This window comes from Amphibalanus amphitrite, unplaced genomic scaffold, assembly GCF_019059575.1.
Source record: "Amphibalanus amphitrite isolate SeventyFive unplaced genomic scaffold, NRLGWU_Aamphi_draft 000788F_arrow, whole genome shotgun sequence".
In the NCBI taxonomy this organism is placed as follows: domain Eukaryota; kingdom Metazoa; phylum Arthropoda; class Thecostraca; order Balanomorpha; family Balanidae; genus Amphibalanus; species Amphibalanus amphitrite.
In genome coordinates, this window is record NW_024882282.1 from 145,366 (window position 1) to 164,162 (window position 18,797).

General features: G+C 54.1%; 4 protein-coding genes across 25 annotated transcripts in view; 1 reads left to right on the forward strand and 3 right to left on the reverse strand.

The window, feature by feature from the left end:
- LOC122366157 (CLIP-associating protein 1-like) overlaps positions 1 to 994 on the forward strand; it is an 81,387-nt gene extending 80,393 nt beyond the window's left edge. For all 19 annotated transcript variants that reach the window (XM_043338038.1, XM_043338040.1, XM_043338046.1 and 16 more), the window contains one exon: positions 328 to 994. In XM_043338038.1, the coding sequence (XP_043193973.1) occupies positions 328 to 534 (207 nt within the window). In that variant the 3' untranslated portion in view covers positions 535 to 994. The remainder of the gene's footprint in view (positions 1 to 327) is intronic.
- On the reverse strand, positions 909 to 3,019 carry LOC122366159. Its single transcript, XM_043338058.1, has 4 exons — positions 2,821 to 3,019; positions 2,151 to 2,609; positions 1,572 to 1,810; positions 909 to 1,323 (listed from the first exon to the last, which is right to left on the reverse strand). Exons 1-4 carry the CDS (start codon positions 3,002 to 3,004, stop codon positions 1,138 to 1,140), a joined length of 1,068 nt encoding a protein of 355 aa, XP_043193993.1. The 5' UTR covers positions 3,005 to 3,019; the 3' UTR covers positions 909 to 1,137.
- Positions 3,020 to 3,420: 401 nt separating this feature from the next.
- LOC122366153 (elastin-like) lies at positions 3,421 to 5,423 on the reverse strand. Its single transcript, XM_043338030.1, has 4 exons — positions 5,286 to 5,423; positions 5,000 to 5,091; positions 4,586 to 4,730; positions 3,421 to 4,209 (listed from the first exon to the last, which is right to left on the reverse strand). The coding sequence occupies exons 1-4, from the start codon at positions 5,338 to 5,340 to the stop codon at positions 3,701 to 3,703; spliced, it is 801 nt and encodes a 266-aa protein (XP_043193965.1). The 5' UTR covers positions 5,341 to 5,423; the 3' UTR covers positions 3,421 to 3,700.
- Positions 5,424 to 6,048: 625 nt separating this feature from the next.
- LOC122366149 (transmembrane protein 161B-like) lies at positions 6,049 to 18,600 on the reverse strand. Of its 4 annotated transcripts, none has more exons than XM_043338020.1 (12): positions 18,559 to 18,600; positions 15,544 to 15,652; positions 14,079 to 14,182; positions 13,671 to 13,806; positions 13,321 to 13,434; positions 12,766 to 13,061; positions 12,279 to 12,395; positions 11,810 to 11,950; positions 11,191 to 11,365; positions 10,811 to 10,907; positions 7,346 to 7,476; positions 6,049 to 6,665 (listed from the first exon to the last, which is right to left on the reverse strand). In XM_043338020.1, the coding sequence occupies exons 2-12, from the start codon at positions 15,544 to 15,546 to the stop codon at positions 6,555 to 6,557; spliced, it is 1,425 nt and encodes a 474-aa protein (XP_043193955.1). In that variant the 5' UTR covers positions 15,547 to 15,652; positions 18,559 to 18,600; the 3' UTR covers positions 6,049 to 6,554. The 4 variants fall into 4 exon arrangements, with proteins under 4 accessions (XP_043193955.1, XP_043193956.1, XP_043193959.1 ...); XM_043338021.1 differs by having other exon boundaries at positions 18,564 to 18,598; XM_043338024.1 differs by having other exon boundaries at positions 18,520 to 18,567.
- Positions 18,601 to 18,797: the final 197 nt, after the last annotated feature.

The following is an 18,797-nucleotide window of genomic DNA, read 5'->3' on the forward strand; positions in this document are numbered from 1 at the left end:
GGGTGGGAGGTGGACACTGGCCAGGGCGGGGATGGGTAGGTGGCTAGAAGTTGGAACTGAATCAGCCTACCTGGGATGCCATGGGTCAGAGGTCTTGAGAAAAAAAACTCTTGGAATGGTAACGACGGCAAGTCTCTCATGGAGGAGAACCTGGTAGGTATGGAAGACAGTCTCGCTTTCCCGTTCTTTGATTGATGCTTCAAGTGCTAAATAAGGAATGCAAAGCGATTCTAACAGTGTACCGCGTTATCCGTTCAGTTGATCGCGTACCCTGTCCATGTGTTGTGCGCTGTGTGACGCGTCTCTGCCTCGCTGCTCTCCCGGCAGGCGTACGACAACACGGAGTCGTCGGTACGGAAGGCTGCCGTGTTCTGCATGGTAACCATCCACACGCTGTGCGGCGAGGAGGCCATGCAGCCGCACCTGGCCACCCTGAACGCCACCAAACTCAAACTCCTCAACCTGTACATCAAGCGCGCCCAGACGCAGAGCAACCCGGGCACGCCGCGCACCAACCCCGGCTCGCCCAAGTAGGCGGCGCCGCCTGTGATCGGCTCGGCTCGGCTCGGCGGCCGCCGGGCTGCACCGGGCCGCCGCCGGCGCGCGGCCGCGGTCGCCGCGTGATCAGGCGCCCCACTCCGTTTTCCATTTTATTATTTGCCATAATAGTGCGTGCGCGCGCGCGTGCAGTGCGATAGGACGCTAACTGGGGGAGGTGCTAGTCACACGGACACGGACGGAGACCGGGTGGGGGGTCCGGCGGCGCCGGCCACCGCGCCGCCGCCGCCGCCGCTGACACTGAGAGAGGGCAGGATTAACGTGTACTAAACGGGCGGCCGGCCGGCGCGCCGCCGGACCGGCCGCCCAACCGACGACTGAGATCATGCTTCTTCGCTGAGAGTAATCTGTGATGTCGCTGCTGGCTCGCGCAGAGAACAGCTGTGTAATTATTTTACTGTGTATTCATCATCTAATAATAAACGTCGACGTAGGACGTTGTACACTGTGAGCAAGGTGGATGGCGTTGACTAGTTTGGACTGGCCCCGGGGTGTGGTGGTGTCCGGCGCTGAGCAGCTGCTGGCGCTTCGAGACACTGCCAGGCAGGCGTTGGGTTATGTCACTGGACGGCCGGTCTGCTAGCAGAGCAGGTGCAGCAGCTGGTCCAGCATGCCGTCCACCACGTCCGGCCCCGGGTGGAACGTGTCGTTGGCGCACCGCTCGGCGGTCTCAGTGTCCAGCTGCGTCGCCGGCCGGCCGCAGGTCTCCGTGTAAAACTGGATCACAGAGGGCATCGGAGACGTCCAGACGAGCAGACCGGGCACCTGAAACAGTGCACAGCTGAGTGACGCTACGTGACGGATGGCCTAGAACGACATAAAAAAGAATAGATTCTGGGACGATCCACGGCTCCAGTCGCTACGATCTCGGACCCACCGCTCTCCCCTCAGCAGCATCCCACTCCAGCACCACTCCAGCGCCAGTCGCCTGGCCCAGCTCCGTGGGAGGCAGCCCCAGTGAACCCAGCAACCCGCCGCGCCCCAACACGTCCGGTCGCCGGCTGCAGTCTCACCTCACGCACCGCCTGCATGATGAGCGCGTTCTGGACCAGGGTGGCGGCGCCCGCGCCCCGGTCGTACGGCACCGCCGCCCGTCGCCGGTTAGGCGGGAAGTCGAGCAGCAGGACGGAGGGCACGCCGGCGTCGGTGAGGGTCCTCAGCGGGCGCACCAGGTGCCGCTGCACGGCGTCCCAGAGCGCCTGGGGCGCTCGCTGCAGCGCCCGCTCCCGGACAGTCTCCTTCAGGGCCACGGCTGGAGGCAGGGCGGGGGACGGGTGAAGCTGAGCGGTCAGAGACGCCTTTTCACCGCGGTAGGCAGTGAAATTAAACAAATGAAAATTAGATGTGGGCACCGTTTCAAAACGAAGATGGCTAAGCACTGATCCAGCGTGAACCAGAAAACCTGAGTCACTTCGAAGCCACTCGTCCTACAGCCGAGTGCATTTTGAACTTCGAGTAGCGAACTCGCAATCGGCGAGTGGTATCAGGTATGAGTGACAAACATCGACTGTGTCACCTCTTACCAAGGCGCAAGAAGCCGAGTTCCCGATCGATTGGCCCACGAATCTAGTTCGGTATGGGAGTACACCCACCGGCGACGAGCAGGTCTGGCGTCTGGCCGGGTGTGGCCGCCTCCGTCAGCAGCCGGCTCAGCTGGCCGTCCAGCCGCAGGCGCCAGCGCAGGTCGAGCTGCAGACCGGGCGCGTCGGCGGCCCAGCTGCAGGCGGGCGGCCGGCGGTCCCCGGGCGGCCGCCGGAACACCTCCACACAGGTGTCCGGCACGGTCTGCCCCGGCGGCGGCCGGTCCCCTCCGTACGGGGGTCCGTGCGCCGGCGCCCAGCGCGGCCGCAGCTCGGCGCCCGCCCGCCCCACCGCCGCCCAAAACAGCTGCCACACCCGCGAGTGGCCGGCAAACAGCAGACGGCGCGGCCGGCGGCGGAGACAGCCGCGCAGGGCCCCCGGGGATACCGCGCCGGCCGGCCCGGACCGGAGCCAGGCGGACAGACGCAGCAGCGACACCGCCGACGGAGGCAGCTCGGGACTCGGAGCGGCTGGTGGAGGCGCAGAGAGACACCGTAATAGAAACGGCCACGCGAGAGAAACACATAATATCAATATGCATCTGTGGACCGGCTTTGACCCATAGTATAAACGTAAGCAGTGTATCATTTGATGGTACAAGCGCCAAATGTACCGAAAATATCGCAAAGAGCACAAGAGTCAGCCGGTGCGCGGCACCACGGACAACCACACAATTCTTACCTTGGTTGTAAGCGTTGTATTTGTAGATCACGTGCCAACAGCACAGAATGACCAGCGCAGCCGCAATCTTCACAGCGCCCCTTCTCTGGCAGCGCGATGTCACTCGCGCGGACCACGCCGCGTCGGTCCGTAGCCACTGCGCCGGCTGTGTCAGCCGTGTTAGACGGACACACGGCCCGCCCATGACGGGCCCGGGCGGCCGCCGCCCCGCCACTGCCTGTGCCGCCGCCGCCCGCGCCGTTGGGTCAGTGACCCGAGAGAGGCGCGGGACGGCGCCTCACGTCTGAAGGGCCGAGGGTGGCGCCGGTCAAGGACAAGGACGAGCGTCGGGCGGCTGAGGCCGGGGAGCCCGCTGGAAGCCGTTCACTCGGCGGAACGGATGGGGCGCGAACTGGCCCGTGAAGGTGAGCGCTGCAGCACTCTGCCGGAGGACAGGCAGGCACCGGCAATGTGTACAGAGTGTCGCAATGCTGTCTCGGGTTGGAGACTCCGGAAGGATACCGACTGCGGACGGCAGCGGCTCTGGAGAATGCGTGTGTCGGGATAAGCCTGGCATCAGATCTATGCACAAAACTATTAAAGTTGTAGGCGAAAGACGAATGGTAAACACAGTTTATTTATTCTCCCAGTCCCATACAAAAACAACTTCGGGGCTGCAAATTAGCAACACGATAAAACGTTAACGATCACACGGGCATTTTAGCGATTCTATGTTTTCGGTAGCTTTGAAAAAGCAGCACAACAATAAATTAGCTTTCCTATACGAATATTCCGTCATGCTAACAAAAACATGAATTCCCAGTTCTGCTCGTTCCTTCAATTATTCACCGGGCTGACAATGCCGTGCGGATTGGAAGCGGCCGGTCCACGAGGAGACCACTTAGTCTCCTCTCCTGCCGCCCATCATCCGCCGCATCATCCGGCGGCGGCGGCGCGGACGGCGCGTCGTCGTCGTCGTCGTGGTGGTTCCCGGCAGGCCGGCGCTCGGGTCTCCTCTCAGCGTGATCCGACCTCCGCCGACCAGGCCGCCGAACGGGGGCACGGCCTGTCCGGGCAGCACGCCGCCTGGGAGCGCCACGCCGCCGCCGGCGCCGCCCGCCAGGCTGCCCATGAAGCTGGCCGTCTGCTCCGAGTTCTGCGCGAACTGCGTCAGCGAGTTGCCCTGGTTGGAGTTCTGCGCGGTGACGCTGCTGGTGGCCGAGGTGGCCACGTCGTCCCCGGCGGCGCCGACCACGCCTCTGGGCCCGGTGACCGCGCCGCGGGTCGACTGGCGCATGGCGCCGCTGGCCGCGCCCGTACCCACGCCGGTGGTGACGGCTCGGCCGCCGGTGGCCGCCTGCAGCCGCTGCCGGGTGAGCGTCTGCGCGCCGCCGCTGCCGATCCTGCCCACTGAGACACGGGAGGGGAGGGAGGGGTCAGCGGCGGTTGGCGAGGAGACGTCTCCGAAGCTGAATCCGTCTGAGATGGGAAGCGTGTGGGTTCCTTGCTCTGGCTCTAGAAAACTGTCTGGGATGAGATCCAACGACGAGGGCGGGAAACTAACGTTCATCTATCCCGAAAAAAACGCTCAAATTATGCGTCACAGACTGCATATAGGAGCAAGAAGTTCATTCATTTAATGTTGTACGTCTAGGCTATCTGGGCGGGCGATATCAAACCCAAATCTAGACATTCACAGATACAGCTGGTGCTGTGTGTGGCCTGCACCGTATACGGTTCAATGGCCCGCAATGTCTGTCCGGGAGAGGGGGCAGAGGACACTCACACGAGGAGACCTCGCGGGCCGAGGCCACCTGTCCGTTGCCGGCGCTGGCGAAGTTGTCGGTGCCGGAGACGGCGCTGGTGACGGAGCCGCTCCTACTCAGACCGGGCAGACGCAGGCCCAGCTGCATCGCGCCGGCCGCCGAGCCCTGACGAGGGAGGACGGGCGTCAGGGGAGCACGGCCAGGGACGGTCAACGGGGAGAACTCAACAGGTGGCGGTCAGCGGGAGGAGATAGGTGAAACGATCACTTCAGTGGGTGAGGAGACTAGAAAAAGCGCAACAATACGGGATTTTGTATCGGTTGAATGGTTCGTATATTTAGTAGTCAAGGGAGATTGGCTAACCCCTGCTCTTCTGCTCTTATGAAGCACACGAGAGCAGAAGAGCAGCCGGTCGACGTTGGTGCGTTGTTTACCGTTGTGGAGCCTACGACGCTGCCGCCGCCGCGAGTAATGGCCACATTGCTGGTCCGGGTCCTCGTCGCCACCTTCTGCGGCGCCGGAAGTCCTGGAAGTGGAGCGAGTGCACCGCGTCAGCGAGCAGGAATTGTTGTCCAAACACAAACAGCAACACGGACTGATCACAAATCGTAGGTACTTCATACCACGTGCCAAGAACATGTATCGGGTGTAGGCTGTGCCGATATGAAGAGTATCTCTGCCAGGTCGGGTCAGGCCAGTCTGACCGCGCCAACTGCTCACCGTATCCGTCGCTGACGCCGGCCAGCAGCAGCAGAGTGACCAGTAGGAGCCGCATCGTTCGGTGGCTGCTGTGCGTGCGGCTGCCCCGAGTCGACTGAGAGTGGTGACGGCCGCCGCGCCGCGCGTCTTATGTATACCGGCGCCGTGACGGCCCCGTGACGTCGTGACGCGGCGGCGGTGACGGCGCTGACCCACTGACCCGGCCGGCGCAGAGCGGGTCGGCCGGACGATGTGACAGGGGATCAGAGCGCCATGGGGCGGAACAGGCGGCGGGTGGCGAGAGGATAGGACACGGGCAGACAGTAGACGGGACGAGACTGCACGGACTGGATTCTAGACGACCGGCAGGGGATACCGAGGCGCAGGAGACGACTGTCTTTCTGCCATGACTGCGCGCTGCTGGAGAAGGTATCAGACTACCCTGTCAGTCACCCCGAAGGCGAGACGTCACAGCCGAGGCCAGCCGACGGGCGGGCAGTCTCCCTATCCCCGACGGCGCAGAAAAACAAAACGATCAGCCCGTCAGCCGCGACACGATTTGTAAACTAGCGCCGGCCGTGCGCTACTTTCCGTTGCGAAATTGTGTTGCAGCGAACAGCTTCACTACCGCTTTAACGTTTTTGGAGAAGAAAGTATGTTGTCGGAGGCAATAGCGTAAGCTCTCCGTGATACAAAGTTTAAGAATCCTTAGTGAGAGCTCCAAATGTTTTTAAATGACACCGTGACAGACATTAAAATGTCTTCCATCAGTAAGAAAATGGTGTTGCTTACTGTATTTTATTTATAATCAACAACATTCCAAGAGAAACTGTAACGAATGAATCATTCATACCACCACATCCAGGCACTCATTCAGGTAAAAAAGTACAAATATAAACAACAGCTGATGCGAACGTTTGCCTTACACTGTTTGCCCCCAACGTTTCGATTCACATTCCTAAATAGACACTGGCAGGTTCCGAGCGCTGCATCCCTCTCCACTTCCATTTCGGCTGACTCCGCTCTCACCCATTGACACGGTCACGCTTCAAACCTCAAACGACACCACACATGACTGCAGACGGGGTTCAATTGAAACGTCACCACGGCGGGACGGGGAGACGGACTGTATGGCACGGAGACTCTGCCTAACTCCATCAGATCTGTAGGGATGTGATACCCATACCGGCTGCCCGGACTGGTACAGCCGACCCTCCCTCCCTCCCTAGGGCACGCCCGCGCCACGGCACACTGACTAGGATGCTGCTACTGCCGCCGCCTCCGCCAGGTTCACGTGTAGCCGAGCAGGGAGGAGCCCACCACCGAGCTGGTGAACATGACGAAGCTGGTCCACCAGGTCAGGTAGCCCAGCAGGCCGCGGTAGAAGCCTGGCGTGAACACCTGCCGCGCACAGAGGGACCGGTCAGACAGAACAGGGATCCCGGCGCAACACCAGTGTATACATCTCAGACTGGGGAACCGGGAAGACAACAGCAGTGTGTGCGGAAACGAGCAAGTGATGTGGGCACACGTTAGTCACTCACTGACGCCAGCAACGATTGTAAACGGTAAGCGGCATCGGCCAAATTACCAGACCGACATACTAGCTGCTGGTGGTAACTGATGCAATTGACTTTTTTTCTTAAACGCACTTGTTGGCAGTTTCCGCTACAATTAGCTATCGATCGCGATATCGTAGCAGCTAAAATGAAAACATGAGATGATGTTTTTCGTACTCCAGCGTAGATGGGTAGCCATACGGCTTCCACGGTTGACAGTGATGACATCAGTCATCTTTTGCAAGCTCGTTAAAGATTTGGGCTGTACGGGGATCCCCGTACAGCCCAAATCTTTAACGAGCTTGCAAAAGATGACTGATGTCATCACTGTCAACCGTGGAAGCCGTATGGCTACCCATCTACGCTGGAGTACGAAAAACATCATCTCACGCTCTTAGTCCCAGCGGATAAAAACAACACCTAAGTAAAATGAAAACAGTTTCATCTCCTCACACCCCGGCACCCGCTGCGTGAGCTGACGAGCTCTCAGCGGCTATCACACCGGACCTGCACCCCACGTACCCGCTTCACGGCCGCCAGTGTGAAGGTGACGTGGTGGCTGGGTGACCCCAGCTGGTCGGCGGTGGGCGGCGCCGGCAGCGGGGACAGCTCCGGGTCGGAGACGGGCGCCGCGCCCAGCCACGAGTACCCGCCTGAGGGGTGGACAGCGCCCGTCAGGAGGGACGGCGGGGGTGGCGGACCGTCAGCGAGAGCTACAGCGGCGGACACCAGCCAGTTGGAGGGAGAGTGGACACCAGTCGGTCAGGGGACCCGCAGCGGACACCGGCCGGTCAGCGAGGCTGACGTGAAGTTACCGACTAAGAGTCTAATCATTCCAGCGTCAGGGTGCAGCAGGGTGACATATATAGCAGCCAGCTAGAACACTCATGTCAATCCGACTACGCTGGAGTCGGAGTCGGAACTACTGTATTCCACAAAATGTGTGTCTTTTATTGAAAACCGCGAATCCAGAGGAAAACAAATGAAATAGCGAGGAAAGCAAAGAAATCCCTATCTAAGCGTATCTAATGGGTTAACCCATTAGATACGCTTGGCAGCTTTTGCTGCCACAGGACAAAATAGCGCCGCATTCCTAAACGTTGCGGTGAACTTTCAAAGTTCTCACTCGAACGGAAGACCAAAACAATGCACGTCATGTGCGCTCCGAATTATTGATCGAGAAAGCGAATGTGCTGAGAAATAAACAATTTATCGCGGGGGTGCAAGGGGCGCGTGATGGCGGCCGTGTGGCGGAAACCAAAGAAGTCAGTTGCGAAGGTGGTGTGAATAAATGTTACCTTTTTATTATTGATTAGTGTAAAGAAATGTGTGATTATCAATGGGAAGAGCTTAGGTGCGACATGAATTTCTCTAAGTATCGCCAATCGTGCGTTATATTTAAGTGGCAGCAAGAGCTGCCAACCGTATCTTACGTAGTCAAAAATGGAGCAGTTACGTCCTTTTTGCTATGCCATTCGTAAGTGAGCAACAATGTCTGGCTTTATGGCTCATAGTGTAATGCCCCAGTTCTTTGCCTTTCCAAAAATGGTCATTACAGGGGTTTCTGCTATTTATTCTTGTCTGCAGAGCATTGCATACCAACACACTACCAGGCGTGTAATGTATTCCGCCATTGCTGAAGCAGGGACGTTGAACGGAGTGGTGCGGACAAACTGTCATCAGAGGCGCCATCCCTCAAGGGGCGCGCCGTCGCCTAAGGGAAGGTGGTGCCGTGGCTCTATAGATGAACGGGAAGAGGGGCGCCTGCTAGGCCTGTTGGGGCGCCTTTGAGGCCTAACTATGGGGTCGCCCCCGCCCCCCGCCCCGCTCCCGCCCCCCATGCAAAAGAGGGGCGCCTACGAAGGTCATGACCATAATGGCGCATCTGCACGAAAGAGGGGCGCCTGCATGCCGAAGAGGGGCGCCTATGAAGCCCAATGGGGCGCCTCTACGAGAAAGAGGGACACCTGTAACTTGTAAGGTCTATAGGGGTGCATGAACTGTCCATAGGGCACCTTTATGCGAAAGAGGGGCGCATTGCATATGAAAAAGAGGCGCATTGCACAAGAAAGAGGGGCGCCTCTGAGACCTATAGAGGCGCCTTTGATGACCAAATGGGCGCTTACGTGGGAGAGGGGTGCCTATAAAGCTTAAAGGGACGTCCTCCATGTGAAAAAGGGGCGCCTGGGACTTGAGTGCCCTTCCGAGCTGTCCGAGGTCGCCGGAAAGTTTGTATACGTCCAGCTCCTGCTGCACTATCCTCCAAAATAATTCGATTGGATTTAGGCCAGGACTGTTCCCTAGCCAAGTATCCTTCCCCCAGATATCGGACAGATGGTCCTGGCACCGCCTAGTTCCGGAAGATCGATGAGATGGAGTACCATCCAGCATGAAAATGCTGTCCGACCTGCGGGACACCATGCGCCGTTGGAGCACGGGGTAGTGGTCTTGTAATGCCAAATGCACGCCTTTTCAGTATGTTTTCTAGGTAGTAGTCATGATCGACTTCGTCTTTTGCTAGATCACGTCCAGCTGGTTCAGCTCAGGCCCTGCTAGGACATCGTGATCGTTCGACATACTATTGCGGCGAGAATTTTTCGCAGAAGTCTGTCGGAACTTGGACCGCGTTTTCAGCCCATGCTCGTTTTGGGGGTCCGTGTGGTGAAACCATTGAAACGGAGACTCGTCGCCGAACTAGACCCGCTTCTACATACCTACTCCGTTTCCACTCTTCTACCGGCCAGATTCTCCGTTTCGTGCAAATCTGAGGGCTCTGGGCTTGCTGATTTTCGTTATTTTGGCCGCACCAATAGTCAAGCGCCTTCAGTCCAAGGGCGTTCCTCCCTTATCAATGGACAACATTATCCGAGTGATCATTATGAATAGGACTTCAGATTCTCCGCAGAATGGTCAGACTTCCCAGGTGCTTTCTTCATGACGATCTTGGCGACGGTTGAGACGCAGGAGGACCATGCTGATTGGGGCTTATGCGTGACGCTACTTGTCCCTAAACTTCTTCCACCAGCGTTTGTTGGTGAAAACGGGGGCTTAGAAGTGTGAGGCAGCGTCCTTCCATGTGTTGGCACTTGCCAGCTTGGAGCATGCCAACAGCGCAACTACGAACCTCTCACTGTAAAGCTAAACCTTCATGCTTAGACGTTCCGTAAATGCGCCGTTCAATGGTTAAACAATTACCCATGTCAGTGACCCCCATTGGTAAAGGTCAGCTTTTCAGATAATCTCCGCTTCAGAGAAAGACTCAGGGACACAATTCGTTGAAAGGAACGCGATATTTAGGAGCACATTGGAAACACGCCAAGTTGCTTTAAATAAACGGTCGACGGAAGTCATCAAAACTTTCGTCGCATCCTATATAAGATTTTGTGGGGAGGGGAAGCGCGTGTGAGCTGAAATAATGAGAGAAAGAACATGATCTCTCAGAACGAGCTGAACTGTTAGCTGAGGTCTGGATTTTGAGTTCATTATTCTTGAGAATTATTGGCTACCGTCGTTATTTGCAGGCTACGGTCGAATGGAAATCCGAACAATTACACATATTCTAGATCATATCTGGTACGTAAATAAAATGGTTCGTGAAAATTGTACATGCACCAACAGGAGACACTCTGTGGCAAAGGTTGTTGGTATCGAAAGATCATTTCCTCGCGGTTTTGATATGTGTGTGCTTTGAAATGTGACAAACCACTCCATTTTTGACTATGTAAGATACGCTTGGCAGCAAAAGCTGCCAGACCGGAAACGTACACTTCCGGTTTCGTGATCTGGCTAAAAATGCACATGTATTCTCCTAAAGGGTGCCTGACAAACATATGTTAAAATCGCGTTGAAAGTAATCAAAAAAAGTTTTCGGCTCTAATGGGTGCATGCAAGCCCCCTTTCCGGCAAAACCCTGCTAAGAATTTACGAAGTTGGTAGCAGTAGCAAAGTCCTGTTCTCACGTCAAACAGCCCAGAACCCGTGACTTACCGAGTGATTTGTACATGAGCGCCAAGTACAGGCTGAGTATGAGAGGTGTGACAAATTGCAGAGCCGCCACGCACACGTAGTAGTACACGCTGACGATCTGAAACGGAACGATACAGACTCAGTCACTAAATGTACCGGAAAAGAGTAGCTGCAACCGGAATGGACAACTGCTTCGGAACATAAAATCAGAGCGGTTTATAAGATAATCTGCAGCGAAGGCGGCCAACGTTAAAAAAATCAAGTATGTGAGGGAGATGGCCGTTAAAGTCTTCTGAATATACACAATACACTAACAGTTAACAATTAGCCCTGAGGACATTCGCCATGAGCACACCCAGTTGACCCCTGATCCCCGAACCCCGGCCGGCCGCTGCGCTCACCCGCTTCTGCAGCTCTGTGCTGCGGATCCTGCCGGCCTCCTTGCGGATCCTGTCCAGCTTGTCCTGGCTGATGTTGAGGTAGGCCTGCAGGTGACGCGGCATCAGCAGCATGCGGAGCACCACAGTGGCCACCAGCAGCCAGAGGCGCAGGCTGTCGAACCAGGCGTCACTCAGCCTGCCGGGGGGGGGGGGGGAGGAGGGGCGGAGCGTCAGCCACAGCAGCCAGAGTCGCAGGGTGTCGAACCAGGCGTCACTCAGCCTGCCGGAGGGGAGGGCGGCTCCAGTCAGACGCATCGGTTGCACGGCAGACTGCTGAGTCATGAGCTGTCACTAGGAGCTGCAGAAGCCTGATACTGAGAAGCATAGCGAGATCAATAGAGGGTTGAGACTTATACCGTACACGATTGCAAAAGTAACAGGAAAGACGGCAATAGTTACCAAGGTGATCAAACAGACACTGAAGTGTCGATTTCACTTCCTAACACATCATCTATCAGTGTCAGTGCGTCAATTAGCAGCCAATAGCCGCCTGCAGCGCCGTCAATACCCCATCATCAGTATCTAGTGCCTCACTGCAGCCACCGGCACCGGGCGGCAGCTGTGAGCGGCCCGCACTCACAGCGGCGCGCCCGTGGACGGCATGTCCTTCTCGGTGAGGTAGGCGCGCGACAGCGGCCGCACCCAGGTCAGCACGTTCAGCAGCGGCATCACAAAGTTGACGTGGTAGAGCAGCTGCAGCGCACGGTTCTCGGAGGACACCCTGCCGCCAACACGGGGATGGGTTGGCACGAGGTAGGAGAATGGTATACCAATATACTAAACACGACATGACGACGCCGTGTTGGAAGCTCCCTTCAAATGGTGCCATCAGCCGACTGACGTCTGCTCCAGTTGAAATAAATCACCCACAATTACACAATCACAAACAAACAAATGATGCATGGCAATGTAGATAATTTAAGATACATCTACGTTTTTACACCATAAAAACAACACAACATATACCGTATATAGGTAGTTCATCGTCGCTGCTTGGTGCCAGTCACCCTTCCCAAGTGTTACGGTCAGCCTCAGCCGCAGCTGTTTACCTGATACAGTCCCGGTGCATCCGTGTGTAGCGCAGTCCGGGGAACATCAGGATGGCGCCGGCGAACCCGGAGAGCACAGCCAGCAGCAGCCGGAACGCAAACATGGACGCCGGCCCGCTGAAACAGCGCCGTACGATCTGTCAGCTCAAACGGCACGGCTGCAGTCTGTCGGCGATGGACGATTGCATATTAGAGTAGTTTTAAAAATTAAACAAGCTGTACTTTCGTAAACATTCCGGATAATAGCGGAAAATTGAGACATCCGGGCCGACTGAGTGTCTGAGCGTCCGGTTCTCAGCTGGAGTCGGCTCCGAGACCTGGCACCGGTACGAACTGGGGCCAATCCGGGGGCCTGACCCCGACCCTGGGCCTGACCCGGCTCACTGGGGTTTACCCTTAGGTCTGATCCCGACCTTGGGGCCTGACCCGGCTCACTGGGGTTTACCCTGAGGTCTGACTCCGACCTACTGAGCCCTTCTGCACCCACCTGGAGCCGAGTCCGTGCGCGCGCAGGAAGTGGGTGGCGCTCTCATTGAAGCTGCCGTAGGCCTGCTCCAGCTGCAGCTCCAGCAGGTCGTTACTCGTCACCAGGATCACCATCGAGACGACAAAGTAGGCCAGCCCGGAGACGGCGCAGATCTCCAGCTCGCCGGAGCCGTCCGTCGAGCGGAAAAACACGGCCGTCAGCCGGCCGAGCAGCCGCACCGCGAACCCCAGCACCATCAGACACCAGAGCATGCTCAGGTTCACCTCGTCCCGCGGCCCCACCAGCCACGAGTAGCACTGTGGGCGGCGGGGGAGGAGCGTTAAAACTCAGCGGCCATATCAGCCACGAGTAGCACTGTGGGCGGCGGCAGCGGAGCGTTAAAACCAGCGGCCATTCCAGCCACGAGACGAGTAGCACTGGGCGGAGGCGGGAGCGGACCGTTAAAACTCAGCGGCCTAACCAGCCGACATACCGCTGCCGGCAGAGGAGAGGACCATTACATCACACAAAAGTCCGCTGCAACGATCATAGCAGAGAAACGCTATGCTAGCCTACCTCCGTAATGGCGTAAACGACCATGGTCCAGACGGCAAAGTCCACCAGCCACTGGTACTCGGTGTAAAAGTTGAAACCGATCACCTCGAAATGCTCCACGGGCGCCGTGTCCAGCTGCAAAGGACGGCAGGTAGTCGGATTGATGGATATTCTACGTAGTAATTTAAAAAATTACTATTTGAGACGCCAGCACCGTATACGATTCAGCGCTCTTTTGATGGTATCGCCGCATAATATTCAAAGAGTTACCAGCATTTATTGCCAAGCAGATGCATTTAAGACAATATGTAGAAGTTGGTTAACAAAATGATTAAAACATCCAACGGCCACTACCGTTGAAACATGTTTACCTCAAACTCTGTGTTCTTTGGTATGAGAAAGCCATTGTCTGTTTTCTCCTCGTGTTTCCCTTTCTTCTTGCCGTTTTTGGCCAGTCCCGCCGCCTCTCGTAGCTTGTCATCCGTGGGATATCGATATCTCCTCAGGCTGGACCACAAACGGGTAGAGAGGGAAGGGAGAGAGTGAGAAAAGCAGGGAGATTATTAAGTAATTAATGATTAGACAATCACAAAGTTATAAATGGGGAATCATTTCCTGAATCAGTTATTGTTAGTCTCACATATACTTTTACAGTAAATCCCGCCAAAATGCTGTCTAGTTTTCATCATTCTAGGATCATTTGAGACTTCGATGATTATATCAGGCTACGAACAGACAAAGAATCGTGCTGCCCTCATACCATATACCTAAAAACTCACCCGCTGGAGCAGAGCAGCCACCTGGCCAGGGAGTAGTAGGGTCCCAACTTCTGCAATACGCAGGCTGCCACCATCGTGATGATGAGCTGGGTTCCAAACAGCGCCTGGTGATGCAGCAGACCAGGCAGACGTGTCCATCAGCATAGAAATGTGGTGGCACAGCTAGCTCAAATGCGTTTCCTGAGTCAGTACAGTTTGATTCTCTGGAGATGTTTCCTAATTTTGAATATGGAATAATAGTTATAATTGCAGGAAGTCTTTCAAACTATTTATTAATATCTTTCAAGAACAACTACTTTTTGGGAGGCAGCACTTCAGCAATGTTCAATTACAATGACTGTAAACTGGCTAAATGATAGTAATCAGGTGCTGTTGGCCGCTGACTCCCACATAAAAACAAAATCAAATCCTAAGCAATATTATGATCATGATAAAAACAAATAGGTGCCTATCATAAAATTTTCTAGGATTAACCCTCGCATGTGTGCGGCGTTTGCCAGTGTCTGGCGTGTGGGGAAGGGGGGGGGAGGTCGGTTGGACTCCTCCCCTGCTGTTCGGCCCCTGATTGAGCTAGAGCCTCGCGGAAAAAAACGAGCGTGTTTCCCGTGACGAGAGGAAGCCAATGATACCCAATTTTAAGGTCCTAGGTCATTGGTTGACCTTCTAGGTCAGGTCCACGACCCAAAAGCCGGGAAATCGGGACCTGCTAGAACTTCGTAAAGGGAAGCTGTTATGTTTTTTTTTTGGGGGGGGGGCGCTACTCAAGAATTTCACGTTAGTTTTGATCATAGATGATGTCTTCATGCATTTAGGCCAGGTCGGGTCAGGTCAGGTCAGGTCAACCAGTAGGCGTCCGGATATGCATAGTAGGTGTCAACTACTACTAACGGCGTCGTAACATGTTACGAAGGTACTCAAACTACTTCGAAAATGTTCAAATGGGTACTAAATTCGAAATCAGCCCGAAAAACTACCTTAGAAACATGTAAAACTCGAAAAACTGACCCGAGGTCATCAAAGGTCAATTGCTTGACCTGACCTTCAGGTGACCTTGACACCCACCGTAATGCGTGGGACGAACATATGTTTGGACGTTTATAATCACAAAAAGACTGGAAACGCGCGGATAATGTGATCTGACATACGCTGAATCGCGATTCCGGCCAAACATGGTCTCGAGAAATAGGTCACAGGTCAAAGGTCATTTGGGTCAGGGTCGTGAAATTTTCAGAGAAAGTGTAGAATTGATCAACTCGAGGGTACTGAAAGCTTCGTCGCGATGGGCCGCGTTTTGCCAGAGTTATTCGGGAAAAACCATGGGGGTGCATCCGACCCCCCCCCCCCCCCCCCCCTACTCATGCGAGGGTTAAGTAGGTACAATAGTCAATGTATAATAATAGCCAGTGTTTGAATTTGAATATGCATAATTGCATATTCTTATTGGATAGTTGTTGTATTTACTTACCATATCTGTTCAGAGTTTTTATATAGCACACTACAAGGAAAAGTATGTATGTATTGATGGACTTCTTTTTCACTAAGAGGAGCCCTTCACTCATCCATTTATGTCAAATCTGTAATGATGTAAGTACAGAAGTCAAACACCAGCAACTAATGATAGCTGATGAAAAGGCTATACAAGTCTTTGTCCTTCAGCTTAGCACACTCAGAACTGCAGAAATTCTTGAAATAAAAACATAAAATAAAAGAACACATCCACAAGTACACCTGTCTCTTTTAATGTGACAGTATTGTATGGACAATGGTCTAGGTTGATACATGGCCCATGACAATATTGTGAGGTTGCATTCAATTTTGAGCTCAGGGTGCAAAAGGCAAATTTACAAATGAGAACAATGCTCAGGTCAGTCGTTCAGGTCAGTCATGACTCATGACTCATGAGCATGTTCTTGAGTCAGGAAAACCACTGTAATTTTGTTTTGTCCCTGCCTGCCCCTAGTCATGGAATACCCCATCCATGCCCTAGTCATTGTTGCTCCCGGAACACTTCAACTTTGTGATTGTCATGAATGTGTGTAGTGTGTACTGTGTACACCATCTTCACATCTGCAGATTAACAATGCATTAATAGTGAGCATAAAAATTAGAGTGGCTATCATTAATGGCAAACTACAAAACAAAATAATCCTGGACTTTGCTTATTTCTACCATATTAGCATTTCATGATTCCAATGATTGTTACAGTTTACAGAACAAGTTTGTTGAGCCTACATGTGGAATTACAAGATACAGAGGTCATCTCCAGGGATGCGGAGCCGTGGAAATTTCAGACGGCTCCGGCTCCGGCTCCGGCTCCGGGTGAAATGTCAAGGCGGCTCCGGCTCCGGCTCCGGCTCCGAGTAAAATGATCCGGCTCCGGTGGCTCCGGCTCCGGCTTCTACTCAGTACACCCCTACGCGATCAATAAAATACGGGTGGAAGAAAAAAGGCGATGGGATTGGTACACGCTGCTTCTGTATTTGTATAACAAGGCTATTTTGAATAGGTACCACATTGTTTTACGCCTTGTACTGTCAAACCGAATTAGGTAAATAATTGTTTCCTGTTCTACTGTTATATATGTTTCCTCTTAAGAAAAGGAGCCGGAGTCGCCCCCTTTTTTGACGGCTCCGGCTCCGGCTCCGGCTCCGGCTCCGGCTCCGGCTCCGGCTCCGGGCTATATTGTTTCACGGCTCCGGCTCCGGCTCCGGGCTATATTGTTTCACGGCTCCGGCTCCGGCTCCGGGCAAAATATGCCGGCTCCGGCTCCGGCTCCGCATCCCTGGTCATCTCATCCACTCAAGGTCACAAAGCCCCATGCCCAATCGAGGGTAAGAAGCAATCACTGGAGCATTAATGATTGGAATGCTCTACCCGCAGAGGCCGTAATGGCACTTTCACTAAGCGAGTTTAAATCATTGTTGGAAAAGTTATGGGAAAGAGAAGAATGCATCCATCCCTAGAAGCTAATACCTACATAGGTAGTTTCAACAGCATTACTATATGATCAAACATCATGGACGATCTAGAAGATAGAGAATTGCAATCAAAGAGCGAGCAAGATGGGTATTGAACACCTTAAGCCACTAGCCAGACTGAAAAAAAAAACAACCATACAATATGCCGGACGGCCGTGAGACCCTCTTACGTCGAAATTCGGCGCAAGGGATTTTGCGCTGAGATTTCTGCATGATTTGCGCCCAAAAATTGGGTGCCTATTTGTGCCAAAATTAAACCACTTACATAAACAGCTCATGAGCACATCTACCGATCAAGGCCGTCGGCCATATCGACCAGACAGAGCGTTTCGGGGGCCGGGGCCTTACGCTTTTAACGCTTAGCGCACTGTAGCGTCTTGCCCTAAAACAACGCCGGAGCCGGAAGTTCCGGGGCTACAAAAAAAAAAATCGGCGGAGCGGTGTGTTCCAGGCTGGCAGGAGCCAGCGAGGGCCGGGCAGCGGAGCAGCACGTGATCTGGCACAACAGCCCCTTCTCGGCACACGGCACTGCGCTGTGGGGCACTGCTTGTCTGGGCACTGCTAGCACGCACAGAGTGGAGACAGCTGATTCGGTGCACGTACTGGAGCGAGCGGCCCCAGTGACCCGCCCTCATCTAGTGCACCGAAACAGCTTCCTCTCGGTCCTCTCCGGGGATAGGGAGCGGCGACGTGCTCCCGAGGAGTGGCTTGAATAGTGACTCGGATCAGTTGTGCCATTGATGCAAGACCGCACCATGAACTGTCCTTGTCAGTGAGAGGGCGCTTGAGGGCAGGGTAGCCACTTATTTCGCCAGGTTGTCTGTGCTCTCATTCCCATTGATAGTGCAGTGTGTATGAACCCACTGCAGTATTACATAACGATGCCCAGCAATGTTTAACAAGGTCTACCATGCCTATCTCCACGCCAAGGGTTGAGGCCTTATCTTGGCGGCCGCTCCCCCATTGAGTACTAAGGGTGGCTTGCCAGTTTGAGCATGCGACGACCGGGGACGGGACATCTTATCCCAAAATCTCTCCAGTCGCCCACAGGGCGAATATGCTGCTAGATTGACCAGCATCCCAACTAAATTCGGTGACTGTCTTTCGGCAAATAATTATGCAGCCGCCCTGCGCCAAAAATTCAGACCCCGCCCATGCGCTGAAATCTGAATTCTGTGTGAAATTACGCCGGATATGCGCTAACAAATTTAACATAATCTTGCCACTATGCCAGTTTATGCCAGACAAATTTGGCATAACATGTATTTTTTTCCAGCCTGGACCTCAAGCAGCTTGTATTCTACAAGGTAAAAAGTAGGTACAAGTTTTACAAATGGGCATTGGCACAGGGCGGTCACTTTATCTCAATTCTCAGGGTATATAGATTATAGAACATCCCGAACATACTGATACTTTATCTGGCTCTCATTAAACTGGCCATAAATACCAAAAAAATACCCAACCAGGTTCCATGGAAAGGAATAAAATCCAAAGAAAACCACCTCACAATCTTCTTCTCAGCAGTGTTGTAAATATTTGGCGCACTTGCTAGAAAAAACTTTCTTAAAAAATGTTCTATTGAAGTGCTGATGCAGGATCTGTGCCGAAATTTCCATAGCAACTAACAGTAAGTCAAAAGAATAGCTCAGCTATTCAGTTTGAAGGCTTGAAATAATATTTAAAAAATATATATATTTTTATTTTCCCGAAGCGTCTATAGGAAATGATTAAGAGTCAAAGG